At 33.4% G+C, this 21,635-nt stretch overlaps 1 protein-coding gene across 7 annotated transcripts in view; it reads right to left on the bottom strand.

Annotated features, from left to right (window-relative positions):
- Positions 1-21,635, bottom strand: part of LOC123551530 (anoctamin-1-like) — an 84,949-nt gene that overhangs the window by 61,417 nt on the left and 1,897 nt on the right. For 2 of the 7 annotated variants that reach the window (XM_053541013.1, XM_053541014.1), the window contains exons 2-6: positions 18,274-18,356; positions 15,634-15,663; positions 11,846-11,929; positions 3,175-3,239; positions 954-1,115 (exon numbers count right to left, since the gene is read on the bottom strand). In XM_053541013.1, the coding sequence (XP_053396988.1) occupies positions 954-1,115; positions 3,175-3,239; positions 11,846-11,929; positions 15,634-15,663; positions 18,274-18,331 (399 nt within the window). In that variant the 5' untranslated portion in view covers positions 18,332-18,356. Of the gene's footprint in view, positions 1-953; positions 1,116-3,174; positions 3,240-5,133; positions 6,011-6,797; positions 7,567-11,845; positions 11,930-15,633; positions 15,664-18,273; positions 18,357-21,635 lie in introns of those variants that run through there. The other 5 variants (XM_053541018.1, XM_053541015.1, XM_053541019.1 and 2 more) reach the window with 5 other exon arrangements.

The raw sequence follows: 21,635 nt of genomic DNA, 5'->3' as shown, positions 1-21,635 counted from the left end.
ATCTGGGACTTTATTTCGTACGTTTAGGACGTCTATATTGTCATTATATCACATGCTTCTTCAGTATGTTTAAAAGGGGAAAGAAATAATATAAAACGTAAATACGATCTTAATTTTATTGACAAATAAAACATCTTAATTCAAAATTACACACATGCATACAACCTGTTAATTTTTTAAGACTAATACATGTAACTGGCATTTGAATGCAAACTTGCTGACATTTAAATTCGATTATAGATTAGATAACAAACAAAACAAACAAACTGACCTGATTATAATTAATACATCGCCGGACAACAATAGGTTGCTTTTCACACCTTACAAATAACATGGATATTTTTTGACAAGCTGTGATATCGACTAAACCAGGTGTAAAAACAGTACAGGTAAGTTGACGGGACTGAAATATCTCATCGAGCTAAACAAAATATCGAGGTAATGATAAATAATAACATTAAAATTTATAGAGAAAAATCGGGACCGACTAAAACACATCGTGCTAACCGGGGTATCGAGCAAACCGATATCGAGGTACGATATTTGACTGTAATACACTCGCGAAATACATCGCCTGCAAGATTCACGTCATATGTTCTCATATCTCCAACTTAAATGGAAGATAAGATTTTTTTCTACGTATAAATATTATGTATAGGGTATGACTATTAGAGATTTGTACTTGATTGTAGTTCTTAAGACTACAGGCCTAAACTTAACCTTTAGCCTGCTAAATTTCTAAAATGGACTGGCCCATCATTCAATTTAGGCAGTACCTCTTATTATTCAAAGGGGTGTTCATTGAAAAATTACTGACTGAATAGCGAATAGTGCAAACCATGATCAGTTAACACACGATCTTGGACTGCACTGGCTGCAAAGGCAGAATCACTTGCCACCAGCAGGCTAAAGGTTAAGTCATTGATTGTAAAATGATTTAAATGAACTCTTACAGTATCATACTCCAGTTTGAGGCCTTCTTCTGCAAGATTTGCCTCAAACATTTCCCGGGCTTTTTTCGCCTTCTGTGTGTTTTCATTTTCCTTTTTTGGTACCTCCCAGGCCAATACATAGTCAATACGGCTAACTCCATCAGTGAAAAATAAGTTTCTACCCTGAAATATTCAAAACTTTTGAAATAAGAACATAATTTATATACCGATAAGAGGTTACATTTGTAAAATTCAATGTTTTTACATAACAAGATGGTCACCTGAGTAATATCGGCAACATGTTTAAAACAGCATACTGATGCTAAGATATTAGAAAGTAGGTCAGTAGGTCACATTCATGGTCACTGAAATGATCATTCCTGTGAAGTTTGGCGTAATTCTGCCCAGTGGTTTTCAACAAGAATTTTTTTTTAGAAAATGTTGACAGACGAATGACGCACATCACATGACCAACGACGGACATTGAGCGGTCACAAAAGCTCACCAAGAGCCTTTGGCTCAGGTGAGCTAAAAAGGACATTTGCTTGTTTCAGTGTATAATCAAAATACCAGATGTAATATGGAGTTCAAGAGTGAAAGATATATTTTGATATGTTTCACTGTGACAAGATGAAATATACATGATTTGTCCAATATTCCAGTACTGAAAACAAGAGTGGCCAAGATGGCCCTGAGGTCGCTCACCTGGAAAAACACCATAATAACCATAACGATTGGTAAAATGTTTGACCTTGTGATTTCATGGAAAAAATTTCTGACCTACGTCATTAAATTGCGAGACAAAACAAGATTTCTTTGATTTGACCTAGGGGACTAGTTTTGACTCCAGTACCGAGGATTCGAAGCATTGACCTAGATTTAATCAAGTCATCATTCTGACAAATTTCTGAGATCAGTTGAAAAATACAGCCTATCACAACACAGTTTTTTTTGATCTAACCTAGTGACCTACTTTTACTACAGGTGACCCATATTAATTTACCTAGATTTCATCAAGGCATCATTCTACTTACTTTCGGATGATCAATTGAAAAAAAAAAAAAAAACAGCCTCTATTCATACACAAGCTTTTTCCTTTGTTTGACTATTGACCTAACTCTTTTGATCCTTAGTGCCCATATTGAACATGACCTAGATTTCAAAAGGCAATCATTCTGACTAAATTCAAAAACAATTGAAATACAGCCTTAATCCCATAACAGTTTTTCTTTGATTGGTACCTAGTGAACTAGTTTTTGACCCAATGACCATTTTCAAGCTCGGCATAAGCTTCATCAAGGTTATCATTGACCAAAATGTCATGATAGATTAATTGAAAAATACAGCCTCTACCGAAAACAAAGGTTTTTCTTTGATCTATCTAGTGACCTATTTTAGACCGCAGATGACCATTTTCAAACTCGGCCTAGATTTCTATCAAGGTTACTTTTGACAAAATTTCATGAAGATTAATTGAAAATACGCCTCTATCACAAACAGGTTTTTTCATTGTTTGACCTAGTGACCTAGTTTTTGACCCCAAATGACCATTTTTCGAACTGGCCTAGATTCATCAAGGTTATCATTTGACAAAATTAATTGGAAATCAGCCTTATAGATACACAAGTTTTTCTTTGTTTGACCTAGTGACTAGTGTTTGACACAGATGACCCATTTTCGTAATTTGGCCTAGATTTCATCAAGGATTATCATTCTTTGACAAATTCATGAAAATAGTTGAAAAATACAGCTCTATGTGCATACACAAGCTAATGTGACATACAGACTTGATGACAGTTGCCGGACGGAATCGAGTGTCAGAAAACTCCGAGCATTGCTGGTGGGGCTAAAATTCAATAAAATTTAATGTCCTAAAAGAAAACTTGCATTTATTGTCAAGAGCTCTAATTCTGGTGTTGCCTGAAGATACCTGAACATGTTTGTGACCTTGAAGTAGTCATATACTTTTTGTTGAAAGTTTCAATGAGGTTGGAGCCAACACTATGAGCTGCACCATGAGAAAACAAACATAGTGCATTGCAACCAGCATGAATCCATACCAGCCTGCGCATCCGCAAACAGTTTTTCTAATTGCAATATGTTTAGAAAGTGAACAGCATGGATCCTGACCACACTGCGCAGATGCTCAGGCTGGTCTCGATCCATGCTAATCACAAATGTTGGTTTTTCATGGTGCGGCTCAATTATGTTTATTACCATCAGAAATAAAACAAAACTTTACCTTCTTCTTGAGGGGGGCAGTAGAATCTCCCCTGGGATCAATAGACACTGAGCCCTGACCATCATCTATCAAAAGAAATAGTTATATCTTCAAATGTGTCACAACAGCAGCTTGAATCACAAATATACAGAGAAAGAACAGTTACAATCTTGAGAATTTAGAGTTTTCAAGTTAGCTGTGCTTACATTTCAAGTTGTTAAAACTTACAGGGTATTAAATTTTTGAAAATATGCAAAACTACACAGTGGTTACATAATTAGAAATAAATATTGTGTCAAACAGGAAATTTCACTCGAACTGACAAAAGTCTTCTTTGAAAGTAAACATTTTACTGACTTTCATTCACAAAAAAGGAAACAAATACTTTTTTTAAAGCACCTCTTGAAATAAGTCAAGAAAGATCAAACTTTATCACTAATACATGAAGAGTTAATCACTACCTATCAGTGTTAAGTAGTTGACCTAAGATTCTATTCATTAGCTTACAATTTAGTTGACCGAGAGATAACTTTTATCAATCATTGATGGCACTTGAAATGATAATAGTTTTAAATTTCCGTTCATACAATTATACACTTCAATAACCGGATATAATTTCAATAATAAGAAACTGGTTTTTTTTTAACTACTTTTCAAAGATTGAAGAGTATATTTAAAGTATGGCAAAAGTAGGGGAGATAAATTCTCCTAGCTTGTTAAAGTTCTCACTACGTTGATTTTAAGAAATTAAAATTAAATCACAATTATGCTTAACTTTTTATCTTTTCAGTAACTGTACTAATAACGTCTTAAGGTAGTTCTGCATGTTTGAATTGAAATTTTTTCTACAATGTAGAATTTGATTAAACTCCTATTTTTCAAAACTTCAGAATATACCTAAAAAATTCAGCAAATAAAAAAGATAGGGTCGTGTGCTTGATTTTTTGCTAGGCTGATTTGAAAAATTTGAACCTCACGCAATATTTCATAATGGGAGTCTATGGGAAAATCGTAACTTTCATAACACTTTCGCAGATAGAATTATTTCTACAATGTAGATTTTGATGAAACTTCTCACAGTTGTAAATAAAAACATGGCCTATAATTTGGTGAAATAAAATGTATAGGTCCGTGTGCTTATTTTTGAGATATTTTACCATGATTAAAGGGAACCGGGCATTTTACGTTAATTTTAAGACATTATTTTGATTTTTTAACGTGCCATTATGTTTTAATATTATATTTTGACTTTAGAAATATAGCAACAGTGCCATTATAACAAATTTACTCACAGGTTTCGATTTATTCATAAATTGATTTTAATTTCCGTACGCCGAATCCAGGCTTTATTCTACGTTTTCCGGATAAATGACGTTATGCCATCACTTCCGGTTTTTCAAACGTGCAGAACTACCTTAATATCATTTTGTTTCCGGTATAAAGATACTAAAGTCAACTACTATTTGTGGCATAAAGCACCTGTAAAGACATCAATACCAGCTGTACAGATATTCAATTTCATCATTCATGTTTAATCTGTATGTATCTACTGTACAATAAATGTAACAGAAATCAAAGTAAAACCAATGATTACAGTAGAAAGTCATGCAAACATGCACGTGCATTTGAATGTGACATAACTCTTGACAGTAATATTCATAAACAAGAAACGTATGATTACTTTATGCTTTCATATTTCTTACTGAATATGAAAGATGTATTATACTTGACACGAAGCAGTTTAGTTTTACCAGGAAATTTAAGGAGAAATTTGGTTAGGCAGGAAATCTTGTATACTCTGTACACTGAAATAGAACAGCCTTCTTATGGTTAACCATGTTCAAGCTCCAAACATTTCACAAAATATCTGCTTGGCGCCTCCCCCATTCCCTACAACCCCTCCTTCTTTCTGTTATATCTGCTATTCTAAGTTAACGGCTTCAACAAAAACCTTGAATATACGGTAAAACAGAACAATACCTTCTAACTCTAAAGCCACCGTATCATGTTCTACCAGCTGTATGGTATCCATCCTTAGTTTCAGTCAAATCAGAGCATCAAATATTCAAAATAATACTACATCTACTCAGTCGAGTGTAAAAAAAATACAATAAAAAAAATACACTAAATCAAAACAATGCTGTAGTCGAAGAAAAGACGCATTTAATTCAATCAATGCAATTCTGGTAAAAGCCAATTTTGTGTCACTTCAAACATGTTTTGGATAGCTGACCTACATATATGAAAAAAATATTCAAAGATTTTTACATCACATTGAAAGAAAGTCATACGGTAACTTATGCACTCTACACAATTCTGAAGTATCACAAGTCACACTTAAAAATTCTAAAAAAAACCCCAAATATTTATTTCCGGAATGGTATACTAAATACTACTTCCTTAAACTTCCGTTACATACAAAACGTAACTAAACCATAACTTTCTCTAAAATATGTTTTTTTCACCCAAGTCACACATGTAAGATCAGATTCACGATTGTATGTAAAAATAATTAATGTAAATAATATATCCTTTTACTATGTGCTGATATAATTTCAATTGCTTTTCCAGCAAAATTTTAACAAAAACCGTCTAATTTGCAAAACGAAAATCCACCCAAATTACACATTCACTAACTACTTAAACTATTCACATCATCTGTCAAACACTAGTTAAGTAAAGATGTAGATGTGTCGATATGATATGAAGATGACTTTACTATATTTATATCATTATGCAAACATCAAACTGTGAAATATGAAAAGATGACACAAAAATCCTCACGTCTTGCATAAAAGTTAAAAGACTATGTAATGCATCAACAAGTCATATCATATGACATTAACACACAGCACAGCTAGATGCGCAAAACATCTAGACGTTTACCCCTATATAGGAATTAAACTTCCCCTTTAAAGAACAGTTTAACCAAAATTTATTATGCTTGTTTTACGTAATCATGTATCATAAATTCTAAATAATCTTAAAACACTGAAGGCTTAGTGTTTGTCACAACTTTGCTTTTTTCAGTGTTTCTTTTTAAATTTATAGCGTGAGTAATCAATAACTGTTTTCTTTGCAATAAAGAACATTTCAATTGACCAACTATACAGCAGGCCCGGATCCAGAAATTTTTGACTGGGGGAGCACTAGGCTAGAACGAAAACGTCACCGCCAAGGGGCTTAGCATGCACTGGAAGCAGGTATGTATTGGAGGGGTGCCTTTGCTCATGTTTGGGGGCTCAGAAATTTTTTGAAATACAGGTATAAAATGGTGGCCTCTGGTGCGTTTCTGGGTCTGAATTTTGAGAAAAAAATACTCCTTTGCCAAAATAGTAGGGTGCATCTTTGATGAGTATAGGTCACTTCTCAGGCACAAGCCCCTTCGGCCCGGCCCTGGATCCGAGCCTGTACAGTATACTACTAGTAAACCTGTTTATACTCTTTCCTCATACATTTTTTTAATACTTTCTCAACTTTACTCTCTCCTTACTGGAAGCGGCATGATACCAAAATATAATTCTAATGATGAATATTCATAAGATAATATATGCATAAAAATATGCAAAAGAACTATTTATGGTATATCAATAGACTATAAGAATGAAAGAGAATAAGATCCAACAAATGTCAATGTGTTTTACCTGATGGCAGTGAAAGACTATCTAGGTCATCGAAATGTGTCATCTGTTTGTAGGATGTGCGCGAGCGTGCAGGCCATTCTGCAAGCGGCTCGGACCCACGACCAACATCATATGACATCCTTTTAAATCTCAAATCTCAGTGTTTATGAAAACTTTGCAATGTCACATAAAATTTAGTGTTTTCCCAGTATATTTTCACTTCCCTTTCAAGCACAAAAACAGTAACAATACGTTAATATGAAAAAAAAAATTGTGAGCTTTGAAAACAAGCTTCAAGTATATTTTTACAATGAATTTACAGCTTTACGATCAATATTAGTTTCCAATAACGAAATCTTTACTTAACTTGAAAGCTAAACAACAAAAGCACTTAAATCAGAAAAAACAACTTTGAAGTAAAATCAAATCATGCGAGCATTAATGTCATACATGTATATATTATATCTTTGTTGTGTATATTAAGATACAGAAAGAAATCGAGATGTTTGCGCACAGGTAAATAATGTGACCTCATATACATCATTTATTTTTACTCTGCTTCATGCAACAGGAAACTAATGTTTTGTAGTACAAACATTGCTCTCTGATACGAGCAACCCACGCATCATCCTAACTTTATGATCAAGTTTCAAAAAACACTTTTGATCAAAACCTCTCTATTTTCCAAATTTATGAATGCATAATGATTACTAATGTAAAAGAGAAGTTTAAATCCTCAAGAAATATGTATCTACCTTGTTTACTATTTCCCTGATAAAAATAGAAAGGTATAAATGTAAATATTTGCTGGTCAGTGAACTGTAACTAACATCATCTGAAGTGTACAGTGCTTTTATGACAACTAATAAGGTAATTCATATTTTCAAAGGTAAACCAGGTGTAATCTGTTTTCAGAAAAAATTAAAAAGAAAAAATTACAATGATTCGTAACAATGTAGTAAAACTGAATAAATACACTGTAATACCTATTTTATTTAATTTAAATATCCCTGTAACATCACTGTCAAGTTATCATAAAACAACAGTACACTCAGTTTTTACGATTTATTTATGATCAGGCAGCATGGTTTTCATTGATATTTTGTGTGTTCACAAGTTATATGCTCAAATGTGTAGAGATGGTGTTTAAAAGCCTGTCATATCAAGGTCAACAGGTGAGATAATGACATGGTTGACCTCTGGTCAGTGTCCCTGTACACCATGCAAAGTAAAACAGTCCTGGCTTACTACAAACAAACCACTGAATGTTGTAATCCCATCAAATATTAAATTCTATACCGTATTGAATTTTTCTACCTTTCTAATTACAATATACTTCAAAAAGGCGTATTTCACATGAATACATTTCAATATTCCTTATGAATGAATATACATTTCAATATTCCTTATGAATGAATATACATTTCAATATTCCTTCAACAAATAATCAATGAAAAGAATGTCTATTTCAAATGAAATATTCCAATCCCTTCTATTCACTTATTAATTTAAACATACACACTGAGTGAGATAAATTGTGTATTTTTTGCTCACTTGATCAAACACAAAAACAAACATACAAAAAAATTCTGCTCATAAATCTATGTGTAATAAAATCCTTCCAGACAAATCAACAACTTTTCATCCACCCACTCAAAATCTGTAAGGGTCATTTAAACAAGACAACTTCATTATAAGATAGAAAATTGTTTACAAAGCAATTCAGACCCGATAAAAAAATCCATATGCATAGGGTAAACTGAACTTGATATGTAGAACAATACAGTGTAGAAACATGCAAACAAAACTATCCACATTATTAACAGAAAGTCAGAGTCACACCCATTAAAATATAAAAAGTCTGCTACACAAAAAAGAAAGATGATTTTCATATTAATAGATTGGAAAAAAATTTTTGAAGCACATTTTATAATCTTTTGTCTCATAAACTATTAAGAGCACTTTCCTTTACAGACTATACTATAGTATGATCTACTGGCCAGGAGTACAGAGTTCGAGCCCCCATCTCCTCCAACTAAATTTACCAACATTGGTATAAAAGTTCTGTGTATGGGTGCTTTACATCTGGCATACTAAACGACCCGGGAAGCTTCTGGAGTTGGGAGCATGTTCTATATCTTACACTTTCCACCAATTTACTAAAATTCTTTTGGAGGTGTTGCTCACATGACGTTTCTGGTGGCGGCTATAAGTGAGCTTACAAACAGCTATCTATTGGCATAGTTCATTTAGTTGAGGTTGAGAGTGCATAATATTATATTCAGAAACAGCCAGGTATTTAATCTAGTAACCGTAACTGGATCTATGCAACAATGAATTGGTCACACTATAGTTTGAACCAGCAACGGACAGTAGAGAAATGACCCTAGTGTACCCTAAGTATCAGTTTTCAAACACATTTGCATCTGTTGATAAACCATTATGTGACATCATAGCGACTTGGCAAAAAGTATTTTCTGACATTATAGAGACTAAATGGCACAAACTGTTCTCTGGAAAAAATGTCCTAAATTTGCAAAAGTAACTGTGTGATATAATTCATTTTTCATGAGGCACACAAATTAAGTGAAACTGCAAATCAATGGGGTAACCCCGGATGAAAAAAAAACGAAGAAAATCAAACAGTGCAAATCAAACTGAAATAAAACCAAGATACTGAACATAAAGTGATCCCGGGGAAACATTTGCTGATAGACAGTCATGGACATAACTAGACTACATGATCAAAAGCCTGACTTTGTCAATTTGTAATCAGAACGTTTTAGCAGATCTTTTGAAAAAGAAGTATTCTGTTATTACAAAAATTACTCTGATTTGTTTGTTTGTTTGTTTTGGGTATAGTGCCATATTGCAACATTATTTCTGTCATGTAATCATGTAATGGCGCGCCGTGAACTTAACCAGTTTCCATGATTCTTTACCAGCCGCAAGAAACTGTCAACTTGCCCACATGAATCGAGCCGTGGAGGACGAATGATTTCAGACAAAATGTCAATCACCACTGGGAACATATGCCTCAGATGGGGATCAAACTCGCGCCCCCAAGCCCACCCCCCACGCCCCAATCTGTAGATCTGCACTATCCATACTTAGTTAAGGGGGCAGACAAATCCATTCTGAATTCGTAAAACTAGTTGTTTCCCTTTTACTGATTTGAAAGCGCTAAGATATTTAACGTATGTTGAGCAAACAGCATGATAATTAAGAAATGTTGAACAATCAATATGAAAAAAATATTGTTTGTTCATTTCTTAACACAGACTTTTTTTAAAAATTATCCCCTATACAGTACGTTCCACTTAATTGCATATCGGTTAATCGCATATCCCGGATATTCGCATACGAACTTGAAGCACCGATCGATCCCTATATAATTACCTTTAAAGTATTTCGCATAATTGCATTGATTTTTTAATCCGTCCCGCTTAATTGCATAAAACATTTGGCTAAAAGTCCACTTATTTGGTCGCAAACAGCGATAAAAATGATCAAAAGATGCCGAAAATTTACTGTGAATTACTCTAGCCGATCAGCTGTTTCACGTCGCCTAGGTGACAATTGGTGCGTGACATTAGAAGTGGAGATCAAAGCTGTATAGTTTCCCCGAGATTTTCGTGGCATTACGTCATGTTTTCGCGCCATGTTGCACATCACTGTTTGATCGTACCGCCTTAAGTGCTGAGAAGTAGATCTAGTGTTGTAACAATCAATAACAAACAAATTCTTTTTAATTTGTTAAAGCGAATGTGCAATATCCCATATAAACTGACAGGTAAACGTGTCAAACTATAATAGCGGATTTCTTACCCCTGTGACCTATTTGCCCTCAAGGAAATTACAAAATGGTTTGAAAAGATTATCTTATTATAAAGTGTCGTGTCAAAAAATATATGTACAAAGATTCAGTCAAAAGTTATTAAAAATACGCAACAACATTATTGTTTTTGTTTTTTAACCGCATTTTCTATGTACGTACACGAGGTCGCCAATAGAAATCTGTGCAAAAATCGTTTTACTTCATATTTTTAAATTGCTGCTGCCTTTTCATTATTTAAGATTTTTCTATTCTGTTTTTTGTACTTTCTGGTCAAAAGTCTGAATTTTATGCCCATAATTTGTATCATCTATTTACTTTTAGAAAGTAATAAGTATTTAGGATTGCGCTGTTTGAAATTTTGCAAGTAATTTTATGAAAATTCAACCGTTTTTATAGAATTTTGCCAACATTTCTGTTAAAACGTTTTTTAAATCATTATAGAATTCAAACTATATTACTTCTCAATCGGTGTTGAAAATCTGAAGCGATAAAATAAAAAAATGAATGCGTGACGCGCATTTTTTGTATACGTGTCGATAAACAAAAGTAACGGCGTTGTAAGTTAGGCATTACGATAGGTCGCACGTGCTTGTGGAATGGAAAATTACCGGCGTGGCGTTTTGATATCTGTACGATTCGCGGGTAAATTCCAGTCAGTGGTAAATAAAAAATATTGTCGTTTACAACTTTATTTGTTTAAAACATAGTTACACAGGTATGATTAATCACTCCACACATTTTCCAATTAATGTTGCCGTATTGATTCAAAGTAATAACCATTGCTCCTAGAGCAGCCGAAGCATACCGAAACCGATGCCATATACGTATATTCGGATAAACGAATAGCCCGGTTATTCGCATATTTTGCTTTGACAAATTGGGTATGCAAATAAGCGGACTCCACTGTAATAAAGAATATATCTGTTTAACCCTTATCATGCTGGACACGACTGATTATGCCTTTGCGACCAGTGTAGATCATGATCAGCCTGCACATCCACGCAGTCTGATCATGATCTGCACTGTTTGCTGTTCAGTCTGTAAATTTTCAGTGAACACCCCTTTAAAAAAAAGTGATGCTGCCCAAATTGAATGACAGACCAGTCTATTTTAGAAATTTAGCTGGGTAAAGGTTAAAATGTCATCAGGTTATACAGTCTATCAGCAAACAAATTTAACACAAGCACAAAACACTCTGGGGTACAAAAGTAAAAGACATGTAGTTATTTACCAATAACATATGGATCTGTAAAAACTAAACTTCCAGTAGAATTGTACTGAGGCTGGGAACCAATACGACCATTGCTCCATCCATCTTTAAAAAAGAGAAATGATCAATGATATAGTCAAGAAGTGACAATAAACAACATAAATGTGCGGACCAACATATACACAGCAAGAATGAAAGGTTTTCAGCAGACGATAAACTCAACTGAAAACAATATCAGAAACTGTGAAGGCATGCAGAATGTAGTTTGAGCATCTTGTTCAGTTTTAAGTCAATCAACAAAGTTTTGGTTGGAACTGCTTGGCCAAGGAAACCGAAGCATGTGCACCTTAAGTAAATTATTCACAAGTAAAAAGAAGGGAAAAAAATCACAAACGATGCATGATTTACTAACTATGGTAAACTAGTGACCAGACGTTTGTTATAGTACAGACAATAGTAAAAAATCTAGGAAATCCTTTTCTTCAAATGAGGATTCTTTTAAAACAAACTCATACACTATAATGACCGGACCAGGTCAAGGCACATGAAGATTTAAAACTGAAATCACATTAAATAACAACAAATTCAACTATAAACTTATTTCTTCTGATTCAGAATGCCAAGTCCAGATACCAACAAAAGTGATCACCTTCTGCACTTTTATCATGTACTCCTCAAAATTCAGCTGACAAAACAGTACAATGAAGAAAAACATGATGCATGACTACAAAATGAAAAGTTGTAAAAGAAGCCACTAAAATACAGTTAAACTGTAATAAGTAGTTCAAAACAATGGTCATTTTCAACAAGAGGGCCATGATGGCCCTATATATCGCTCACAAGAGTTGATCTGGCCTACTGACCTAGTTTTTGACCCCACATGACCCAGTTTCGAACTTGACCTATTGGTCATCCAAACAAACATTCTGACCAAGTTTCAAAAAGACTGGGTCACAAATGTGGCCTCTAGAGTGTTCACAAGCTTTTCCTTTGATCTGGCCTACTGACCTAGTTTTTAATCCCACCTGACCCAGTTTCAAACTTACCTAGAAATCAACAAGACAAACATTCTGACCAAGTTTCATAAAGATTGGGTCACAAATGTGGCCTCTGGAGTGTTCACAAGCTTTTCCTTTGATCTGGCCTACTGACCTAGTTTTTGACCCAACATGCCCCAGTTTCAAACTTGACCTAGAGATCATCAAGACTAACATTCTGACCAAGTTTCATAAAGATTGGGTCACAAATGTGGCCTCAAGAGTGTTCACAAGCTTTTCATTTGATCTGGCCTACTGACCTAGTTTTTAACCCAACATGACCAACTTTCAAACTGGACCTAAAGATCATCAAGACAAACATTCTAATCAAGTTTCATAAAGATTGGGTCACAAATGTGGCCTCTAGTGTGTTCAAAAGCTTTTCCTTTGATCTGGCCTACTGACCTAGTTTTTGACCCAACATGACCAACTTTCAAACTTGACCTAAAGATCATCAAGACAAACATTCTAACCAAGTTTCATAAAGATTGGGTCACAAATGTGGCCTCTAGTGTGTTCAAAAGCTTTTCCTTTGATCTGGCCTACTGACCTAGTTTTTAACCCAACATGACCCGCTTTTGATCTTGACCTAGAGATCATCAACACTAACATTCTGACCATGTTTCATAAAGATTGGGCCACAAATATCCCCTCTAGAGTGTTCACAAGGCAAATGTTGACGGACGACGCACACCGCAGAACGCCGAACGCCGGACAATGACCGGTCACAATAGCTCACCTTGAGCACTTTGTGCTATGGTGAGCTAAAAATCAAAGACATGCTATGATAAATTTGATTGAAATAAAATATTCTGTTTCAGCAGAATGAAATAAACTTGCCCTATCACATATGAATTCAGCAATGACTTTGTATGCAGCAAAATGACCAAGAAAAAACATTGAAAACCTTATATGTGTATGTATGCACAAGCAAACAGCACTTAAAAGACGTTCACCTGACCTTGACCTTTGACACTAAATATATGTCATGATACACTCTATCATTAAATGCAACAATTTTGCTTCATTTGAAAAAATTTCACTCTAAAATATGACAGATATGACCTTGGCAAGAAAGCGAAAGTGAAGAGGAACTATTTTCAACTTAACTTGATGGTATGTTTTTGACCAAGTTTAGTGAACATCCAAGAAAATGACCCATAAATTTAGACAAGCAGAACCACCTAAAATAAAATGTTAAAGGTCTATCCAAGGATGTAAGAGACAAAGCTTGATGAAGATCCATCAAGCAGTTAATGTAATGGCTTTGCTTTTTAAGCTTTGACAGACCCTAGACGGGATCAAGCGAAACAATCTGATCATGTCTGAGAAAGGTTCATGAATTGTTGCTAAACCAAGTTTGGTGAAGGTCCAAGATGTGGTTAATGAGAAGGAATTGTTTCAAGATTTGTTTTCTATTTTTAGTTTAGGTGGCCCCTTGAAGGATTCTAGCTAAACTATTTGATTAAACTTGAGAGAGGTGTTGCAAAGAAAACCTGTCAATGTAGGATGATGAATGTAGGATAGGATGATGAATGACTAATGATCAGCCTACTCTTATAGCTCACCCTGAACAAAGTTCAGGAGAGCTAAAATTGGCATATACAACATGCAATCCCAACATTATAGGTAAGTATACTGCATAAGATGAATATATCATTTTGTACACTTTTGTGAATTATAAGTTCTTAAAAGGGCCAATTCTCCAGATTCAATTCATGGGTATATCTATAAAATACCACAAACCAAAAAAAATCTATTTTTAAAGCTGACTTTTTTGAGTATCATAGAAAATACAACCAATGCCGTTTTAAACATCATGTTTTGTTCTGCGTAATTTAACAAAACAGAGAGCTTTTCTTGATATATTACAGACAAAACATGTGTCTCAATTAACAAGCATTGCCTAAAACTCACTTAATCAATTTTCAAAAACTTTTCTAGTGCATTTAAAGCACTTTCTAAGTTTGAAAAATTTGACATAAATCTGGAGTTGTGCCCCTTTAATGTTAGCATTACAGATTACAGAAATTGAAAAGTTGGATTATGTTACTTATATATCATTACATATACACCATTATGCAGTGATCAAAAGAGTATGACATTTCAATAGTGTATGTAACACTGTTACATGCATGAACGATACAAAAGACCATCTCAGCATGACACTATTACAGCTAGCTCTTCATGTTATTGCATAATTTTCAGCAGTTTTACATTAGGAGAAAAGTCTTAGCAAATTAATAAATTTATAAAAAATTATGTTCTTCAAGGCATTTCTTAACAAATCATTTTCATAGACTGTACATAGAAGATAAATAACGAAAGGTTTGGACAAGTACATGTATTTTCAAAAAAAAAAAAAAAAAAAAAAAAAAAAAAAAAAAAAAAAAAAAAAAAAAAATATATATATATATATATATATATATATATATATATATATATATATATATATATATATATATATATATATATATCGTGTTACTGTATTGGTCACTGAACACCAAGGTCGTCAGTTCAAATTCTGCCATGGTCATGATCAAACAAACTTGAAAAATATATTACTATTATAATCTAAATATTGCTGAACAAACAGCAGTGAAAATGCAGAAATACATTCAAGATGCTGTGAAACATTAAAGAGGTATGGAAAAGGTGGAACTTGCATGAAGGCCTGACAAACATGCAAACTCATAGGTATACACTCATAAACATGTAATAATTGTTCATGCTTTGAACCGTAATTAAGGGAATATAGTGTGACAACGCTACCTGGCTGGACCGAAACCGCCTTCTTTTTTACTGCAGCAGCATTAAGAGAAATGTACATTTTACTTGAAGCATTGAAGCAGGTTTATCACAATTATAGAATATTTAACAGCAAACATTTTTATAAGAAAATACAGTACATGTATATGGTACCTACAAAACCTAAGATCATAAATGAAAATTAATCATTAAGCACCTAGACATTCTAAATTTTGTTTATATCATCTTTGGATTCTTCTGCTCCAATAGTTCTTCCTTTATTCAAACAATATTCTGCCCTAGTTACTCTATCAACATCTACATAATTGAGCCGCACCATGAGAAAACCAACATAGTGCATATGCGACCAGCATGGATCCAGACCAGCCTGTGCATTCACACAGTCTGGTCTGGATCCATGCTGTTCGCTTTCAAAGCCTATTGCAATTAGAGAAACCATCAACAAATAGCATGGATCCTGACCAGACTGCACGGATGCACAGGCTGGTCTAGATCCATGCTGATCGCAAATGCACTATATTGGTTTTCTCCTGGTGCAGCTCATATTTTCTGACTAACTGTATTCACTACGCCCTTTTATATTCAGACATTATACAATGAAATGATCATCAAAGAGAAAAATATTACTCCATTAACAAAAAGTAACAATAAAAGATGTCCCACTGTTGCTGCAAGTTATCAGTTTTCATAACAGCAGTCTCGGTTCATTGTGAATTTCTCTTGAAAAAGTGAGTGGAAAGTAAGTTCAATTCAGTTCTGTCTACTCTAGTTCTGCATTGGGAATTCTATCATTATTTTACTGGTAGGTCAATACAGTTAAAACACTATGGTTTTATAATATCCAAAAAATTTCAACCAAGAACAGAAACATTGTTATTTCAACAATGTTATCTACTGGTATATGTATATGAAGCAAAATATGAAACCCTACGTTCAGACTTACTGGATCAAGTACAAAATCACAACCTCTCTTTCTAGTTTATTCAACAGAAGCTTTGATACAAGATTTATACAGAAAACAGTTCTTCGACACAAGTCAGTTCTTTAAATATAGTCCAGACAGCATACATGCATGTCTTCACTTCAGCGCAAAAGCATTGCAACTGTATCATCTTACAACAGTTTTGTGTTTACTGCATCAAGCATTTTGTTTGTTTAATGATTTTTCAGGGAGAAGATTGAATGCTTATTGCAACCACCAAAACCGCCAGTTACAAATGTAATATGAAACAAAAGAAAAATATATTCTAGGAAATTTCAATGTGTAACTTGAACCCTTAACTGTTGCAGAATAATTCTCATTGCACTATAAATAAACCTTGGTGATATCTACACAATATTTCATATAACCAGAATTCTTAATTGTTTTATAGTTAAAATAGAATGTCCTCTTTGTTGAATTACAATAAACTTCCTACATATTTCTTAAAATAAATACTCTAAATGCAATGAAACTCAAAAATAGAATGCACACACCAGATAGCCATTCATATAATGAAAGCATTGTTTCATAGACAAAGATAAAGCTGGCATATCTAAAACTTAATCAATGGAAAATGCACTTACAGTGAAACACAGATTGTTTGAAAACGCAAGTGGATAAGCAAAATGTCTGAGTTGCGGTTTTCGAACAATCGAAACAAACATGAAGAACAGATTATAATGAAAACTGCAAGGGATCATATAGATTGCTTGAGTCAACCCTGTCTCTGAGTTATTGGTGATCAAGCAAGCGGTGTTTCACTATATACTATAAATATGAAATTTCATTTTTTTCCAACTATAAAATTACAAAACTAATTACATGCATTTAAGTAGAAAAACCTTGCATTTTTTGGCATTCTATCAGAAAAAGCAGCAAAACAACTTGTTGTTCTTGGTACTCAAATAACCAAGTTTTACATTTATCTCTTAAAACACATTTTCTATCATATTCTATTTACAAATTTATACGCAATCTTAACATATAAACACTCTATGCAGACGCAAATCTTTTTGTCAAACATACTGCACATTAAGACAAGTCTATTGATTAGGCCAATGATAATTAATGCTTACAATTTATGCATGGTAAAGGATTTAATGCAGTAAGAAGAAAATCTCTTCTATAAAAATGCTGCTGCATGTGTAACCAACTGGTTACAATTCTTTTTTATTTTTCTAACAAGTGTACAAAATCTTAAATTCAATAAACAGTTCTGTAACTCTTTAGAAAGGTCTGCTTTAACATCTCCGTCACGGCTCAGCATTACAATTAGTTGAATATTGTTTTACAACACTACTTTATACAGGATATATAAAACACTGCCACTTGGTTTCTTGGTGTTCTACTGGTGACAAGTCCAGGTTTAGGGACTGAAGCCACCAGACTAATTTCACTCCTTACGAGAAGGAAATCATGATCTATAGCAAAGCAGTTTAATTTTCCAACTTAACGTCACAATTATTTTGTTGACAAATGAAATGCAATGGTAAAATAGATTAAACTGACTGAAAACTGGAATGCAATTTTTCAGCATTTCTTTAATTTGTCTTAATCTCTATTTAATCCTTCATAAATGTATCTTCTTGAATTTCAAGCAATGCCCTTAGTTTATATTTCTTGCTGAAACTTTTGACATTTAGCAGAATGGTGACACTTACCTCCCTCTAGGTCTTCATCCACTAACATCTCCAACTTGACCTCATCCTCCGCTGCCATGGTTACTCAAGGTCAAAGGTCAGCACTGAAATTAAGTAGATATGCAACTTTGTAGAGTCCTGTATGTTCAATAATCACTACAACTGTATAGATGAATGTCGACTATACAACATATAATATGGCAATTTCAAAACGTAAAGTAATGTAGTGAACATAATATAGAAATATTACTGTTTCCAAGACTTGAGCACAATCTTTATAGCTCTGCATGTCCTCTTTTTATGTAAAGATGTAATGCATAACTCCATGGTTAGAAAAGCACTTCTTTTAAACACTGAATATGAACTTTTACAGTTCAGAATCATGAAGGAAGGAAATAGAACACAATGGATTCAAGAAAACTTTCTAATATGTTAATACTCAAAACCTTGGACAAATATTGCAGAAAAGCTAACAATTACCAGAAATAGGACTTAAACTAAAAAAATATATATATATAATTTAAACGAGAGCACAGCAATGAAGAGCAATATATGGCTGAAGGTATGACCTTTGACAACTAAATGTGACCTTGACCTTGAAGCGAGCACTCTGCACATCATCTTGATGTGGGGAACATTTGTGCCAAGTTTCTTTAAAATCCTTCAAGCAGTTCAAGAGTTACAGAGCGGACAAAACAAAGTCATATGACCTTTGACCCCATTTTATCAAGTTTCTTTGAAATCCTTCAAGGGGTTCAAGAGTTAAAGAGCGGACATAATATAATACACCCACATCGGGCGTATAAAAATGCAGCAACCACTTCATAAACAAATGCCTTATTAATCTTTAACCTGCCACTAAGTTATTTACAATGAAGAACAACATAGCCTTTCACTAACCACTTCAATCAAACATACAAATTCAACATTAAACTTTAATTTTTAAATCTCAATTCAAAATAACAGCCACTTGTTGTAAGAAATAACTAACTTTAAAAATTTAATATTCATTGTCATACATCCAGATACAAGTAAAACTGCATAAATCCTAAAAGATAATATTACATTAAAATGTCACCCAATTCCTTTACCCATCCAACCACGGATCGCACTAATGTAAAAGAAATACACCAGTAGGATGGACAAACCATTTTTCTATTTCATTGACTACAGGTATGCTAAATATGGGGTCATGGAAGTGTGAGATTTCATATTTAACAGCTATCATTATTCATAATAAAATACGACCCTCTGGCATATCAGATATAATAAAATACTACTTTTATATATTGTAACCCCGTTATAAAAAAAAATCTGCAATACTTGCAAAACACAGATGGAAAAATATACCTCAAATGTAAAATAAAAAATGTTTATGGAAATTTCTATACCCGATACATTAATCCTCTTTTTTCGAACTTTTCTAATGAATATATTCCCGTCTATAAAACACAAAATACAGGCGAGACTCTTGTTACATGTATCTTAAAGTATGTCAATGATAAAATATATGTATTTTATTTAGGTTCACTATTTACTTAGTATGCACACCCTCCTACATAAAAAATCTCCGCTACAATCCCAGATCAATACAGGCCGTCACGAATCTGATATCCGAAAAATGCGCATGGTATTATACATGTCGCAATGATGTACAAAGTTTCTAACACTTGAATGAAAAAATAATTATAAATCTATTGCATAAATCTTACTATTGATAATTAATAATTAATTAGTATTATACTTTCATGTATGTTAACAAACTTTTAATTCAGTTGCAAACAAGGGAAAAGTACAATTTAAATATTTCCTATATGTTTTAAGAGCAAATAAATTTTGCATACATAAACAAAATATGCAAATTAGACAAAATATCAATATGGAGAACAAATGTCTTAAAATTCTTCATAGAAGTAAACTCGACATACCTTCTGCATACATAAATAATGGTTTATAATGAGAAAATAAATCCTTGTGGCAAAGGAACCATAAAATACTGACACTACATACAGTGAATGGACATAACGGAGTTTATCTACCAGTAAATATACAAAGTGCTGTCAACCTTGGACATTCCTTTCACTAGATAATCTTTGTCGTAGAATATTGTTGACATATGTACTGCAATTTAACCTCCTGAAATGACCAGGGGCAGTGTAGTATAAATTGATTTTTTCGTTAACCTGTCTGTCTAGTGGACACGCTCAGATTCACAGCAATAAACAATCATAAATAATCTTAGATAATATATTTATGTGTGAATTACTGAATACTAATAGATACTGATAAAAATATTTATCTGTACAAAAATCTTACGAAAATATTCAAAAGGTTAAAAAGGTTTAAAGGCTGTTAACAGTTTTTATAACTGAAATATTAATCTCTTTATCTAACGGAAGAGTTTAAGTAAACTCAGAGTTTAAGTGTTGTCATTTTAACATTTACATAATTACTGTAAAATGATTTCATTTTATGGTCGTGAAATTCCATGGTTTTGGTCTAGATGACTATTTTGTGTGGATAAAAAGTTGCGTATTTCAAATTTGAACACTTGTACTGAATGTGTATTTTACTTTCCTCCCTGTGATTAAACTTTTTGAATTCATGTTTATAATTCACAAAATCCATGAAAATTGGTCCCTCGCCAACATAAATGATTTTACAGTATAACATAATCAAAGCAAATGCATGCAGATGTTATCAAATTGTCATTAATAGTGGGCAACTTATGTAACAAGTGCTATTTGATACTTCTCATATTGTTTCCTACACAAGTACTTAAAGTATACAAGTACTGTACAAAAAAAGCTTCTTTTTTTTCCGTGAATTTTCATTTAAGAGTACAAAATACAAATGTTTTGAAAACATAATGTGCTTAAAATAGTATCAAAAAAATTATTTTTACTGGTACTTAGTTAAACTGAATGGACAACTTTCTTTCAACAAAAGCCATATACTTGCCATCACTAATCTCGCGTCATCACTAATTTCGCGGTATCTGAGTTGTGCCAACTACGCAGAGTTTGCATGTCAAAGTTCATGGCCTATTTTACGCCTGCGAGTGAAAAACATTCTTACCTGTGGTTACCTTGGTAAGGATCTGTCCCTATTTATTAAAATCATATTTTTCACGTATCTACTACAGATATTCAAAAAATATCCATTAATTAAGCAATATTTGCAATGTTTACAAGTTCGTCTATAGCCGCTCGGCATTTGACTTCATTAATTATACAAATTAAGCCCCGCCAATTGGTCAGAGAACACCAAATTTTACGGAACATCCTCCAGGCTAAAAGAAAAAAATAAATGAAATATCAATATCAGGACTTTAAGGGCAGAGGAGAAGGGGCACCGGGACCATCTCCTCTGAATATGCCCAC

Source organism: Mercenaria mercenaria, chromosome 4 (assembly GCF_021730395.1).
Source record: "Mercenaria mercenaria strain notata chromosome 4, MADL_Memer_1, whole genome shotgun sequence".
Lineage (NCBI taxonomy): Eukaryota > Metazoa > Mollusca > Bivalvia > Venerida > Veneridae > Mercenaria > Mercenaria mercenaria.
The sequence above is the reverse complement of the archived record's forward strand: the minus strand, read 5'-3'. Positions and strand labels throughout refer to the sequence as shown.